Below are 15042 nucleotides of genomic sequence, written 5' to 3'. Positions count from 1 at the left end.
ATCAGAGGATATTTTTGGTTTAAGGTTTAAAGATTATCTCAGGACAGTAGTTGCAGGTGTTCATCCAGAAAGCCTGGAGTCTATTAGAATTTGAAGTTCTTTCTGTGTTTTCCCCCTTTTGATAAGGTTTCTTCCATGGAAGCTTTTTTTTTTCTTCTATGCTCAAAATTTTTTCTTTGCTCAAAATGTTCAGTCATGGTAGCTGGGTACAATCCACTTCTGGTCTCATGGCAAAGGAGGCAGTTGTTCATGGAGGCAGTTGGCCACACATTCCATATTCTCCTCCTATTCCTGACTCTCCTTCTTTCTCTGTTGCTCCAGGTGAGTAGAGACCACTTGTGCCTTGGATGGCCGCTTGCAAGCTTTTAAGATTTTCTCTATTGTTTTTTCTATTTTCTCTTTCATTTATTTCTGCTCTAATTTTTGTTCTTTCCTTTATTAGTATTTTTATTAAGTGCTCTTCTTTTTCTAGTTTAAGCTCGAAGGTTAGGTTATTGATATGAGATCTTTATTTTTTAATATAGGTGTTTAAAGCTATAAATGTCTCTCTAAGAACTGTTTTAGTTGCAGCCCATAAATTTTATTGTGTTGTATTTTTGTTTTCATTCTTCTCAAATTATTTTCTAAGTTTTTTTTTTTGTGGTTCCTTCTTTGACAAATTGGTTGTTTAGGACTCTGTTAATTTCCACGTTTGTGAATTTTCAAAATTTTCTTCTGTTACTGATTTCTAATTACAATCCTCTGTAGCCAGTGAACATATTTTGTATGATTTTAATTCGTTGACACTTTATGGCCCAGCATATAATCTATCCTGGAGAATGTTCCACTGCACTTAAGAAGAATGTTCATTCAGCTGTTGCGGGGTGGGATAGTCTATCGATGTCTAGGTCTGGTTGGTTTAGTCTTATACAAGTCCTCTGTTTTTTCTTGAATCTTCTGTCTAGTTGTTCTATCCATTATTGAAAGTAGGCATTTAAATTCTCCAACTGTCGTTGTTGGATTGTCTATTTCTCCCTTAACTTCTGTCAGTTTTTGCTTCATGTATTTGAGGGCACTATTATTAGGTGCATATGTTTGTAATTTTTATATTTTCTTGATTGATTGACCCTTTTATCATTTTAAAATGTCTTTCTTTATTTATAGTAACAATTTTTGTCCTAAAGTCTATTTTGTCTGATATTAGTATAGCCAGTTACCTCTCGTTTGATATTTGAATGCCTGTTACCACCTATTAGGTATAATAAACTTCACATACCTTCTAGTAAGTGCCAGCCACTCTATCAGCGGTTTAGATGTAACAATTGGCGTTTAGTCCTTACAGAAATCCTCTGAAGCTCTGCGAAGCTAAGTAACTTTCCCGAGGACACACAACTCAGAGCCCAGGATTTTAATGGTAATATTATATTGTTTCTGTGAAGTGATTCTCAAGACATGTGACCCATAGACCATCCTTGTGAGAATTGCCCGTGGTGCTTCTTGAAAGATGAAGATTGCTAGACCCCCAGCCTAGACATATGGAACCAAAACCTTTGAAATTTGAGTCTGAGTGTGACTGACGTTGCATAGTTAATACAATAGTTACACAAGCATTGGTCTATGGACTGCTGTTTTCTTAATGACTTGGGCTGAAAAACAAAAAACAATAGGCCATTTCAAATACATACCAAAATATAATTCTACAATTCAAATGAAAACTAACTTTTATCATACATTTTTGTATTTTAGAATACCAAGTGAAACATTAATTCTGAGATAATCTGACAAAAAATTTTCTTTTGTGCTGTTTTTTGTGATTAGTGTAATTCAAAGTAAGCTTTTTGATAAATTACAGATTTTCTTATGTGTAAACTAATACTTTATGTCTTTTATATGTATTATTTTACTGTGAACTAGCATGTATTCTTTACATTAAAATTTATTGGAAAATGCTAAGCAGTGAATAAGCAATCTTTATTTTAGGTTGAACTCCCTCCACCTGACCTTGGACCAAGTTCTGCACTAAATCAGACGCTCATGTTGTTGCGTGAAGTTTTGGCATCTCATGATTCTTCAGTCGTGCCGTTAGATGCTCGCCAAGCTGATTTTGTGCAGGTATATTGTCAATTTTTTAGCAATTGCTGGTTGCCCTTCTATTGTACATTCTGTTCACATTCTCCTGGCATTTTGTAACACCATCACTTTCTTTGCTGATTTTTTCCTTCACATATTTAGTCAGTTCTCTTTAAGTAATACAGTTCAGTGTTTCCTGTTTTTAAAACTATTATGGTTATTGTACCATTTAATCTTTTTCTTAGGTGCTTCTGAAAGTTGGCCCCTTTCTATTTAGTTTGACATTAATTCTGAAGTACCATTAGCCCAGGACCATAAGACTAACTGGGAAATAAGAAAGAAATTAGAATCTTTTTGTTCACTTACAGGTTTTATCATGTGTCTTGGATCCTCTCCTCCAGATGTGTACTGTATCAGCCAGCAATTTAGGTACAGCTGACATGGCAACTTTCATGGTCAATTCACTGTATATGATGAAGACAACATTAGCTTTGTTTGAATTCACTGACAGACGTCTTGAAATGCTACAGTTTCAGGTAAATGCTGCTGTAAAATGACTACTGACTGTAATGAAATATTTTTTCTTCATATGATAGTTTTCAGCTGTGGGTTTTAAGCCGATTTCAGTGGCTGAAACCCTGGTGGCATAGGAAACCCTGTGGCGTAGTGGTTAAGAGTTACAGCTGCTAACCAAAACGTCAGCAGTTTGAATCCACCAGGCACTCCTTGGGAACTCTATGGGGCAGTTCTACTCTGTCCTGTCGGTCACTATGTTTTGGAATCGGCTCAATGGCAATGGGTTTCTTTTTTTTTTTCCCAATCCCTGTAAATCCCTTGATGTAGTCTGATAGAAAGCTGTATATATACACATATGTATATGTTTGTGTCTGTGTTTATGTATATCTGTCTGTCAGTCTCTTCAGTATTTCTGTTTTAGCTTTGGAGAAACGAGGGTATATAATGATTAAGATATTTGATTCAGACCATAGTATGTGATGGTAATATGAAGCTCTTCTGATGAATTTGAGCAGTTCTGTTCTGTATGCAGATTTCAGTTTCTGAATTGTGAATAATATGCTATATTTCTCAAGTTGTGTAGGTAGTACAGAAGGTGTGACATAGGACAGATATATTTTTATCTGTGTAAACAGTGTTAGGCAAAACATTACAATTTGTTAAACCGATCACTCTAGTCCTTTAAACCAAATGTGTCATTTAAGAGTCTGTAAGATGGCTAAAGCAAAGAAAAATCTATAAAATTTTATCAAATCTACCAGATAGCTGGGTTCCAATTTTGAAATAATGATACTTAATGGTAGATGTAAAGTTTTTAAAGAAAAAAACGTGTGTCTACTGTATTATGACATGTATGTTAACAGTTTGGCAGTTGTTTATAGTAAGAATTTTAAGTTTTGGGTTTCTTTAAGGAAAAAGTTTTGATACATCTAAATTTGTGATATTTTCTAATTCCCTCTTTTAAAAGAATATATCAATGTTTAAACTGTATTCATGGTTTAAAGTCAAATTATACTTTTTTAAATAAAAATGACAGTCTGCTCTCCCCTTCCTCCAGATTTCCCCTTCTAAAGGACAATCTTTTTAAATTCTTTTGATTACTCCTTTGAGTTCAGAAGTTTTCCCATGATACCTTCAGACACGTCTTGTTCTCCATTGTTTCCACCTAAGTCTTCAGAGATCCATTTCAATCCAAAGATTCTATTCTTTCTTCAGCTCAGAGTTTTCAATTATCTCTTTAATTAGTTTAATCTGTTATTTTGTGTATTGTGAAGCTCCTGTCTTTAGTTGGTTGTACCTCCATTTGGTTGTGTCTGTCCTCTAGTTTATTCTTAAATCTCTTTACATATACTGTATATCTGTGTAAATAATGCACACCTTCTACATTTGTTGCCAGCCATGCCCTCCCCCTGCAAAGTATTTTTGTAACCGTGCTGTACTAATTTTTTTTTTTTAGAGCAACATGTAAAAAAAATTGGCATAGTGGCACTTATGAAAATACTTCGCTGGGGGAAGACGCAGTTGGCAAACAAATGTAGAAGGCACACATTATTTGCATAAAAATGTGGCAAACTATTTCTTTGATGCTTTCTCCATATTTCTTTTTTTCTATTTTTCTTTCACGCCACTAATTTGGCTCTTAGCAGTAATGCTTCTCTTTTTTACTTTCATTAATCTTTACATTTGCAGATCTTGTTTTTTTAATTTTCCAGTGTGTCTTTTGCGGGTTCTAATGGTCTTTCCTTGTGCAGTTACTTAAAAAATAAATAAATAAAGCACTCGGTGTCTTTCATTAGTGTTGCTTCAGAAAAAAATACTTGTTCTGATTATTCTGATGGGTTTCCTCTTAGATTACTAACTTCTTTTAGCTGTAGTTTTTTTGTGAGGAAGGTCTAGCTGTTGGAGTTGCTTGGATAATGGCAAGCATTTGTATGGAGTAGGTACCATAGTTCACAGTGTAATGCGTCACTGACAGACAAGCTGGTAAAACCGGTGGAGCATCCTGGTGAGGAGTAGGAAGACCACCTCCACACTCTCAGGCGTATTTCCCTAGAACTGAGGGAGGAGCAGTGATCCCACCACTACAGAATCCTTCAGTCTATCAGGGTAATCCTCTACTCTGGCTTCTGTCCCCTTAGGAGCTTCCCCAAAGCAGAGGAGCACGTTCCACTCACAGCTGCTAGCCAGGTTTTCTTTGGCAGTTCCTGAATCTGAAATCTTTGACCAAGGTTCTCCTGGACCTTCAGCCTTTCCCCTGGGTTTCACAGACCTGTTTTTGCAACAGGAAAACTTGCTGCCGCAGCCCCCATGGGTAGAATTCCCTCCAGGCTTCTCCAGATAGGGGGGTATTCTGTTTGTTGAGTCAGTCCAGCCAGCTGAGGGTGTGGCGAGGTCAGGAACATCAGGCCCTTATCTTCCCAAAATTCTTTCTAAGTATTTTATTTTGTGTTGTTATTATTGTGTGTTTTTGGTTTGTTTCTTTGTTTTTGCTTATTATCAGCTTTTGAAAGAGCTAAGAAGCAACCCAAACTTTTTTAATAGTGGCTAGGCCTGAAATCCTCTTTGGCTGTCATTTTTTAAAGTAAGATTCTTTCTCCCTTTTGGGAGGACTTCTTCTTTGAAGGAGGAAAAATACCTTGTTACAGAAGCAACCTGTTTGCTTAATAGTATGTAGCACTTGTTGTAGAGGAAGAACATCATAAAATTTACTAAAGCAAAAGAAAGTTTTATTCGGTATATATTCAAAAGGGCAGAAGTGGGAAACAGACAGCCATGCTGCCAGAGCCATGTCTCCCCAAGTCCAAGGAAATATCACAGAACAGACAAAAGTGGGAAAACGGACAAGCATGTTGCTAGAGCCATGCCTGTCCCAGTCCAAAGAACATTACAGAACAGGCAAGGATGGGAAAATGGACAAGCGTGCTGCCACAGCCGTGTCTGCCGAGTCCAAAGAACATTACAGAACAGGCAAGGATGGGAAAATGGACAAGCGTGCTGCCACAGCCGTGTCTGCCCGAGTCCAAAGAACATTACAGAATAGGTAAGAATGGGAAAACGGACAAGCATGCTACCACAGTCATGTCTGCCCGAGTCCAAAGAACATCACTGAACAGGCAAGGATGGGAAAACAGACAAGCGTGCTGCCACAGCCGTGTCTGCCGAGTCCAAAGAACATTACAGAATAGGTAAGAATGGGAAAATGGACAAGCATGCTGCCACAGTCATGTCTGCCGGAGTCCAAAGAAACATTACAGAACAGGCAAGGATGGGAAAATGGACAAGCGTGCTGCCACAGCCATGTCTGCTGAGTCCAAAGAACATTACAGAATCATCAGTATATATTAATATTACAAATAGGCAAAAACATTGAAAGCTTAGCCTATTCAGATTAGCTAGAAACTGCAATCCTAAATTTTGAATTGTCTTTCTTAACAATTGGTACAGGTTTCAGTAAGGAGAGTCAGGAGGGTCTCTGTTGCTCCAACAAATTTCTATTCACTAAATGCTAATAGAAGAAGGTAAGAGTGGAAAGTCTTTTGTGTTCTGTTTGATTGGCTTTATGTGAAAGTTTCCCTAAAAGATATTTTCCAAGATTATCTTAGCTATTGTCTTTATACTTTAGGGCCCAGGTGATGTGTCCTTGTGAGTCCTTGTGGGCCCAGCTCCAGCTGGGTCACATTCTGTGTACTCAAAGAGAGGGAATAAATGATTCTACTATTAATTTCTTAAATCACACTTTAACAAAAAACTCCATAGTGAGGAGCTGAGACTCTGGGGTAGTCTATTACTCTCGTCAGTTGTATCCCTTTTTAAAGATGTTTTCTTTCTCTTGTGTTCTTTTTTAGATTGAAGCACATTTGGACACACTTATAAATGAGCAAGCTTCGCATGTTTTAACTAGAGCAGGCTTGAGTTACATCTATAACACTGTACAGCAACATAAACCTGAACAGGTAAGCAAATAGACTTCCTAGTTAGAGAAATGTACTGGTTTAGAGAATGGGTTCTTAAGCCAGACTCTGGATTTGAATCCTGGCTCCACCACTTAAGCTGTGTGACACTGGGAAAGTGACATCTCTCTCTGTTACCTTCTCTGAAGATGAGAGGTAATGGTAGTATCTGTATCATAGGGTTGTTCTGAAGATTCAGTAAGATAATACAAGTGCAGTTCTTTGATGACTGCCTGACATATAGTAGAGTGTCCCAAAATATTAACTATCCTTATGACTATAGATAGCCTTGGTTAAAGTAATAAAAGTATACAAAAATACTGTTATAAACTGTATAAAGGCTATTCATACTGGTGACTTTTCAGCATCCTCTGTTATTATCCATTAATGCATTGGATAGATTACTGTGTAAATAGCAGTCATTCCCTTTTTTGATTTAGCAAATTGTGGTCTGTTACTTTAGAAAGATAATCATTTCTGGAGTGAGCATATGATCTTGTTAAATTAGAGAACCCTGGGAGATATAGATAATGAAATGGTGGAAACCCTAGAAAACCATGAAAGCATCTTCCTTTAAATAGACAAAGAACTATTTTGAATGACATTAAGATGAAGTTTGCCATGTGTATTTTACACCAGGAACTCTTAAATAAAGCTCTCAATAATCAGTAGTTCTGATTTTCTTTCTTTTGCTATGATAGTATGCAAAGCTCTGCCCGTAGGAACCAATTCTGCTGCCTTTCTATACTTTCTAAAATTATGAAAATGAATCTCGTCAAGCCTCCATGTGTCACTGGTATCTTCTAAGATACTTTATTGCCTTCTTTTTCTTGCTTATGAGTAAATCTGGAGTATCTTGATATTTCCATTGTAATAAATTTGCTTTCCCCTTCCTTCAACAAATATTATTGAGTGCTTTCATGCTAATTATATAAAGTGGAATAAACCAGACGTAGTCCCTGCTTATGTTAGGGTTGAAGAGATGACAGTTGAGTTCTTTGGAAATAAGTTAAATGGTATTCCAAATTTGGGCAATCCACTAACGAACTGTATTCCATAAGTGAACTGAAATGCATATCACTTTTTTTTCCATATTCTTTTCTCTTACTGTTGTTTTTAGGGCTCTTTAGCTAATTTGCCCAACCTAGATTCTGTGGCACTGAAGGCTGCAATGGTAAGTATGTAAGAAAGCATTTGATTTTGATTTAGATTTCCTTATGAAATACTGCTCAAGTTTTCCTGCATGATAATTTTGTCCTGGGTGGTAATTTCTATCTCCTGATATGCAGTATTTACATTGGGCCCAGTCATAATGATTGTGCATGTATGTATTCCTTTCACTGAACAAGTCTGACAAAGACATACATTTGTATTAATATGTCACTATACCTTGGTAATCTTCGTCATTTCTTTGTTATTCACCTGGCACAAAGAAAATGCAGTCCATTCATGTTCTTATGTAGCTCATAGTCTAGTGGGGAATACTTTCCTGTTTTTTTGTATTTACTGTGATTTTTTTGAAAACTGGACATTTGAATATTGTGATAACTCTGGAAATGACATTCTCCCCCTCCCCCAGGGTTTGCTTTTTTTGATTGTTGAAAGCTGTCATGTGTTTGTTCAGTGACTTTTCCAGAATATTTTTCGAAGAACTATATTCCTTGTTGTATGTGATCACTAAAGTCTCTGTTTTCTTTAGTTTGTGTTCATCTAGTATTTTGACATTGATTTCCTTGAACACCAGGAGCTAAATAAATAAGTAGACAAACCAATTCTTCCAGTCTTTGCAGATTGCCTCTGTGGTTGGACACTCCTTCAGCACTTAGCCAGGCTGTTTATAACTCTTCACTTCCTGCTTGCACTGAGCTAGACAGCCTGAGGTGAAAGTTTCAAGTCTTCTCTTTTCTTTTCTGAACATACATCTTGATATAGGCATGCACGTCACTTTCTAAATTTCCCAGTATAAGCAGATGCTTTTGAATGCCCTAATTTCCCAGAAACTCCCCAGCTTTTCCTCTCAGGCCTTAGACAGTCTATTGTATGTCTCATCAGTAAACTTTTACACAAGGCAGGTGTAAGGAAACACATTTGACTTACAGTGTATATGAGCAATGCCCACTGCTTTTCTACCTTTTGTGAGTTCCAAGTTAGGTGAAACAGAGACTAGCACCCTATGTCAGCCCTTAGGTAGCCCTCAGATAGATTAAAACAGAAAAACACAATAATTTTTCAGTAAAGTATGCTGTGCTTCTCTGGAACCAGCGACTAGGTTCCCACACTGGGAACATATGCTGCCAGTGTCAAGACAACCGACAAGAGGAGCAGAGGGCAGGGCAAAGGCAAATAAAAATGCCACAAAGCTCTCCGACCGTTTTTAAGTTGCCTTTTTTTCCCCTTTCATTAGTGTTTGTGTGGTTGCTACAAACCTTTGACTGTTTTCCAGAGTTCTGACAAAGTTGGTTCTGGCAGTTTCTGCTTGTTTTTTGATGTTTTTGTGGAAAGATGGGAGCTTGGATCTCTACCTACTTTGCGTTTTGCTGATGCCACTCCTGCATCTGTGCGTATTTAAAATACAAAAGAATATGAAAATTTGAATAAAGCCATTGGAACCACTTTGACTTTTCAGGTAACTTCCGAGGTTATTTCTTCATTGTGCCTTTTCTTCTTTTTTATAAGCCCCGTTTTTCCATTTCATTTAATATTTCCACCAGCCACTCTATTCTCTTCCACTAAACCTTATGGATTGGGAAGCATTCTCTCCCCTATTTCTCCCTTGTTGCTTTTCCAGATAAATGCAGAATTGTTCTTTATTTTCATAAATAAGAGTAATAAACATAAAGAAGTTAGTTTACATATTATTTTAGACTTCATATTGCCAGATATTTGGTTTATAGTTCTTGACTTCTTCCTGACATGATAAAAACTGAAATTGGATTCCAGTCCTAAAGTATGCTACTTTTTATTTATTTATTTAATTGTACTTTAGATGAAGGTTTACAGAACAAATTAGCTTCTCATTAAACAGTTAGTACATATATTTTATGACACTGGTTAACAACCCCATGACATGTCAGTACGCTCCTTTCTCAACCTTGGGTTCCCTATTACCAGCTTTCCTGTCCCCTCCTGCCTTCTAGTCCTTGCCCCTGGACTGGTGTGCCCCTTTAGTCTTGTTTTGTCCTGTGGGCCTGTCTAATCTTTGGCTGAAGGGTGAACCTCAGGAGTTTCTTCATTACTGGGCTGAAAGGTTGTCCAGGGGCCGTGCTCACACGGATTCTGCAGTCTATGTCAGACCAGTAAGTCAGATGTTTTTTTCAGTTAGAATTTTGTTCTACATTTTTCTCCCACTCTGTCTGGGACCCTCTATTGTGATCCCTGTCAGAGCAGTCGGTGGTGGTGGCTGGGCACCATCTAGTTTTGCTGGACTCAGTCTGGTGGAGGCTGTGGTAGTTGTGCTCTATTAGTCCATTGGACTAATCTTTCCCTTGTGTCTTTACTTTTCTTCATTTTCCCTTGCTTCTGAAGTGGCGAGACCAGTGGAGTATCTTAGATGACCGCTCACAGGCTTTTAAGACCCCAGACACTACTCACCAAAGTAGAATGTAGCACATTTTCTTTATAAACTATGTTATGCAAATTGAGCTAGACGTTCCCTGAGACCATGGTCCGCAGAGCCCTCAGCCCAGTAATACTGTCCCTCAGGGAGTTTGGATTTGTCCGTGGAGCTTCCCTGACCTTACCCTGAACAAGTTGTGCTGGATTCCCCGGCATTGTGTACTGTCTTACCCTTCACCATAGTTACCACTTATTTATTGTCTGTTTAGTGTATTTCCACCCCCACCTCTCCCATCCCTCGTAACTGTCAAAGATTGTTTCTTTTTGTGTGTAAACCTTTTTGTGAGTTTTTATAGTAGTGGTCTCATACAATATTTGCCCTTTTGTGATTGACCTATTTCATTCAGCATACTGCCCTCCAGATTGATCCATGTTGTGAGATGTTCCGCAGATTCGTCATTGTTCTTTATCGTTGTGTAGTACTCCATTGTGTGTATGTACCATAGTTTGTTTATCCATTCATCTGTTGGTGGACATCTAGGTTGTTTCCATCGTTTTGCTATTGTAAACAGTGCTGCAGTGAACATGAGTGTGCATGTATCTATTTGTGTGACTATTATTTCTCTAGGATAGATTCCTAGGAGTGGGATTGCTGGACCATATGGTATTTCTATTTCTAGCTTCCAAAGGAAGCACCGTATCATTTTCAAAAATGGTTATACCATTTTGCATTCCCACCAAAACTGCATAAGAGTTCCAGTCTCCCCGCAGCCTCTGCAGCATTTGTTATTTCCTGGTTTTTTGATAGGTGTCAGTAATGCTGGGGTCAGATGATGTCTGCTTGTGCTTTGGATTTGAATTTCTCTAATGGCTAGTGATCACGAGCATTTCCTCATGTGTCTGTTAGCCACTTGAATGTCTCCTTGGTGAAGTGTCTGTTCGTTTCCTTTACCCATTATTTAACTGGATTATTTGTCTTTTCGTGGTAGGGGTGTTGGATTTTCCTGTAGGTTTTAGAGATTAGACCTTTGTCGGATTTGTAATAGCCAAAATTTTTTTCCCAGTCTGTAGGCTCTCCTTTTACTCTTTTGGCGAAGTCTTTTGATGAGCATAAGTGTTTAATTTTTAGAAGATCCCAATTATCTAGTTTATCCTCTGGAGTTTGTATGTTGTTATTTATGGTTAGTTTCCTGTTAATGCCATGTATTAGGGTCTCTTGTATTGATCCTATATTTTCTTCTATGATCTTTATAGTTTTTGGTTTTATGTTTTGGTTTTGATCCATTTTGAATTAGTTTTTGTATATGGTGTGAGATATGGGTCCTGTTTTACTTTTTTACAGGTGGACATCCAGTTTTGCCAGCACCGGTTGTTAAAAAGGCTCTCTGTTCCTCATCTGATGGACTTTGGGCCCTTGTCGAAGATCAGGTGACCGTGGGTGAATGGATTTACATCTGAGTTCTCGATTCTATTCCACTGGTCAATATATCTGTCGTTGTACCAATACCAGGCTGTTCTGACTACCGTAGCTGTATAGTAGGTTCTGAGGTCAGGTAGTGCAAGTCCTCCTCCTTTATTCTTATTCGTCAGTAATGCTTTATTTATGCGGGGCCTATTCCTTTCCATATAAAGTTAATGATTAGTTTTTCCACCTCTTTAAAGAATCTTACTGGTATTTGGAGCAGGATTGCATTGTATTTGTAGATTGCTTTGGGTAGAATTGTCATTTTCACAATGCTGAGTCTACTTGTCCATGAGCATGGTATGTTTTTCCATTTATGTAGATCTCTTTTGGTTTCTTGCAGTAGTGTTTTGTAGTTTTCTTTGTATAGGTCTTTTACATCCTTGGTTAGATTTATTCCTAAATATTTTATTTTTTTAGGGGCTATTATAAATGATATTGTTTTCCTGATTTCCTTTTTGTCATTCTCTTTATTTGTGTATAGGAATCCAGTGGATTTTTGTATGTTTATCTTGTATCCTGCTATTCTGCTGAATCTTTCTGTTAGTTCCAGTAGTTTTCTCGTGGATTCTTTTGTGTTTTCTATATATAGTATCCTGTCATCTGCAAATAGGGACAGTTTAACTTCTTCGTTACCAATTTGGATGCCCTTTGTTTCTTTTTTTTTGCCTTATTGCTCTAGCTGGGACTTCCACCACACTGTTAAATAGGAGTGGTAGTAAGGGACATCCTTGTCTTGTTCCTGTTCTCAAGGGGAATGTTTTCAGCTTCTCTCCATTAAGAATGATGTTGGCTATTGGTTTTGTATAGATGCCCTTTATTATGTTGAGGAATTACCCTTCTATACCTACTTTATTGAGAGTTGTTATCAAGACTGAATATTGGCTGTTGTTGAATGCCTTTTCTGCATCAATTGAGATGATCATGTGATTCTTTTCTTTCCTGTTATTTACGTGGTGGATTATATTGATTGATTTTCTAATGTTGAACCATCCTTGCATACCTGCTATGAATCCTACTTGGTCATGGTGTATTATTTTTTTGATATGATGCTGAATTCTGTTGGCTAGAATTTTGTTGAGAATTTTTGCATCTATATGCATGAGAGATATTGGTCTGTAATTTTCTTTTTTTGTGGTATCTTTGCCTGGTTTTGGTATCAGGTTATGCTGGCTTCATAGAATCAATTTGGAAGTATCCCTTCTTTTTCTATGTTTTGAAATAGTTTGAGTAGTACTGGTGTAAGCCATTCTCTGAATGTTTGGTGGAATTCTCCAGTGAAGCCATCTGGGCTGGGGCTTTTTTTTTGTTCGGAGTTTTTTATTACCTTTTCAGTCTCTTCTCTTGTTATGGGTCTGTTCAGATTTTCAACATCATTTTGTGATAGTTCGGGTAGGTAGTGTGTTCCTAGAAATTTGTCCATTTCCTCTAGATTTTCAAGTGTATTGGAGTATAGTTTTTCATACTACTCTGTTATGATCCTTTTTATTTCAGTTGGGTCTGTTGTAATGTCACCCATTTCACTTCTTATTGAGTTATTTTGCATCCTCTCCTGTGTCTCTTTTGTCAGTTTGGCCAGTGGTTTGTCAATTTTGTTGATCCTTTCAAAGAACCAACTTTTGGTTTTGCTGATTCTTTCTATTGTTTTTCTATTCTCTGTTTCATTTATTTCTGCTCTGATCTTTATTATTTCCTTTCTTCTGGTGGCTGTAGGCTTTTGCTGTTCTCTTTCTATTTGTTGAAGTTGTGTAGCTAATGTTTTGATTTTGTTCCTCTCTTCTTTTTTGATGTGTACATCTATTGCTATAAATTGACTTCTGAGCACTGCCTTTGCTGTGTCCCATAGCTTTTCGTGTGATGTGTTTTCCTTCTCATTTGGATCTAGGAATTTTTTGATTCCATCTTTGATTTCAGCTATTACCCAGTGGTTTTTAAGTAGGGAGTTATTCAGTTTCCATGTAATTGATTTTTTCCCTTGCTCTTCCTGTTGTTAATTTCTACTTTGATGGCTTTGTGATCAGAGAAGTTACTTTGTATTATCTCATTGTTTTGAATTTTGTTGAGGGTTACTTTGTGGCCTAAGATGTGGTCTGTTCTGGAGAACATTCCATGTACCTTGCAAAAGAATCTGTACTTTGCAGCTGTTTGGTGGAGTATTCTGTATATGAATTCAAGTTGTCTGATTGTGGCCTTTAGATCTTCTATATCTTTGTTGAGTTTCTTTCTAGATGTCCTGTCCTTTACTGATAGTAGTGTGTTGAAGTCTCCTACTATTATAGTGGAGCTGTCAGTTTCTCTTTTCAGTGCTGTTATAGTTTGTTTTGTGTATTTTGGAGCTCTGTCATTGGGTACATAGATATTTATTATGGTTTTGGCTTCATGATGGATTGTTCCTTTAATCATGGTATATCACCCTTCTTTGTCTTTTATGGTGGATTTTATTTTAAAATCTATTTTATCTGAAGTTAGTATTGCCACTCTTGCTCTTTTTTGGTAGTTGTTTGTTTGATATATTTTTTTCCATCCTTTAATTTTTAATAAATTTATGTCTTTGTTCCTAAGGTGGGTCTCTTGTAGACAGTATATTGATGCATCCTTTTTTTTCCCCATTCTGTCACTCTCTGTCTCTTTGTGGGTGCATTTAAGCAATTTACATTCAGTGTAATTATTGATAGGTGTGAGTTTATTGCTGTCATTTTGTAGGTTTTTTTTTTTTTTTTTTTTTGGTGATGCTAATAATATCTTTGTTCCTCTTACGCTCCTGTGCTGAATTCCTTTTGTTTGTGGATTTTTTATTCATTTCTTTTGTTTTTATAGATTTTCTTTTTACCGAGACTTTATGTTTTTCTTCTTTATTTTGATGAGTAGGTTTGTTAACTTTCTTTGTGGTTACCTTGAAATTTTACCCTTATCTTCCTAGGTTTGAGCCAGTCTAGTATTACTTGGTATCACCTTGCTTTCCTCTCTATTAGAAAGTTCTATAACTACACCGTTTATTTCCTCTTTTATTGTTCTGATGTTGTTGTCATTTGCAGATTAACTTCTCTCTGGTTCCCTGTTGTAAATCTTTTGTTTTTGAATAGTCGTTAAGAGTTCATTTCCTAGGTTGGCATCTGGCTGGTGTGATCTTTCGTCCTAGATTCAGACTGTCCTCTGATGTTTATTCTCAAACTGAAGGACACCCTTTTATAATTCTTTTTTTTTTTCTCGTAGAACACATTTCTATTTTTGATGTGATAATACATACTTCTAAAAAATCTTTTTTTTAATGGCATAAAATATATATATACATATATATTTTATTGTACTTCAGGTGAAGGTTTACAGAATAGTTTCTCATGAAACAGTAGTACACATATTATTTTATAACATTATAACATTGGTTAACAACCCCACGACATGTCAACCCTCTCCCTTCTCGACCTTTTTTTTTTTTGGGGGGGCGGTGAAAATATACATAGCCAAAGGTACACCATTTCAAAAATTTCTACATGCACAGTTCAGTGACAT

General features: G+C 36.9%; 1 protein-coding gene across 2 annotated transcripts in view; it reads left to right on the top strand.

Moving 5' to 3' along the window:
- The window catches only part of COG6 (component of oligomeric golgi complex 6), a 149700-nt gene that overhangs the window by 107272 nt on the left and 27386 nt on the right, over nucleotides 1-15042 (top strand). For both annotated transcript variants that reach the window (XM_004388073.1, XM_023742224.1), the window contains exons 14-17: nucleotides 1960-2091; nucleotides 2418-2585; nucleotides 6411-6518; nucleotides 7636-7689. In XM_004388073.1, coding sequence (XP_004388130.1) covers nucleotides 1960-2091; nucleotides 2418-2585; nucleotides 6411-6518; nucleotides 7636-7689 — 462 coding nt within the window. The remainder of the gene's footprint in view (nucleotides 1-1959; nucleotides 2092-2417; nucleotides 2586-6410; nucleotides 6519-7635; nucleotides 7690-15042) is intronic.

This window comes from Trichechus manatus, unplaced genomic scaffold, assembly GCF_000243295.1.
Source record: "Trichechus manatus latirostris isolate Lorelei unplaced genomic scaffold, TriManLat1.0 scaffold00205, whole genome shotgun sequence".
Classification (NCBI taxonomy): Eukaryota; Metazoa; Chordata; class Mammalia; order Sirenia; family Trichechidae; genus Trichechus; species Trichechus manatus.
The sequence above is the reverse complement of the archived record's forward strand: the minus strand, read 5'-3'. Positions and strand labels throughout refer to the sequence as shown.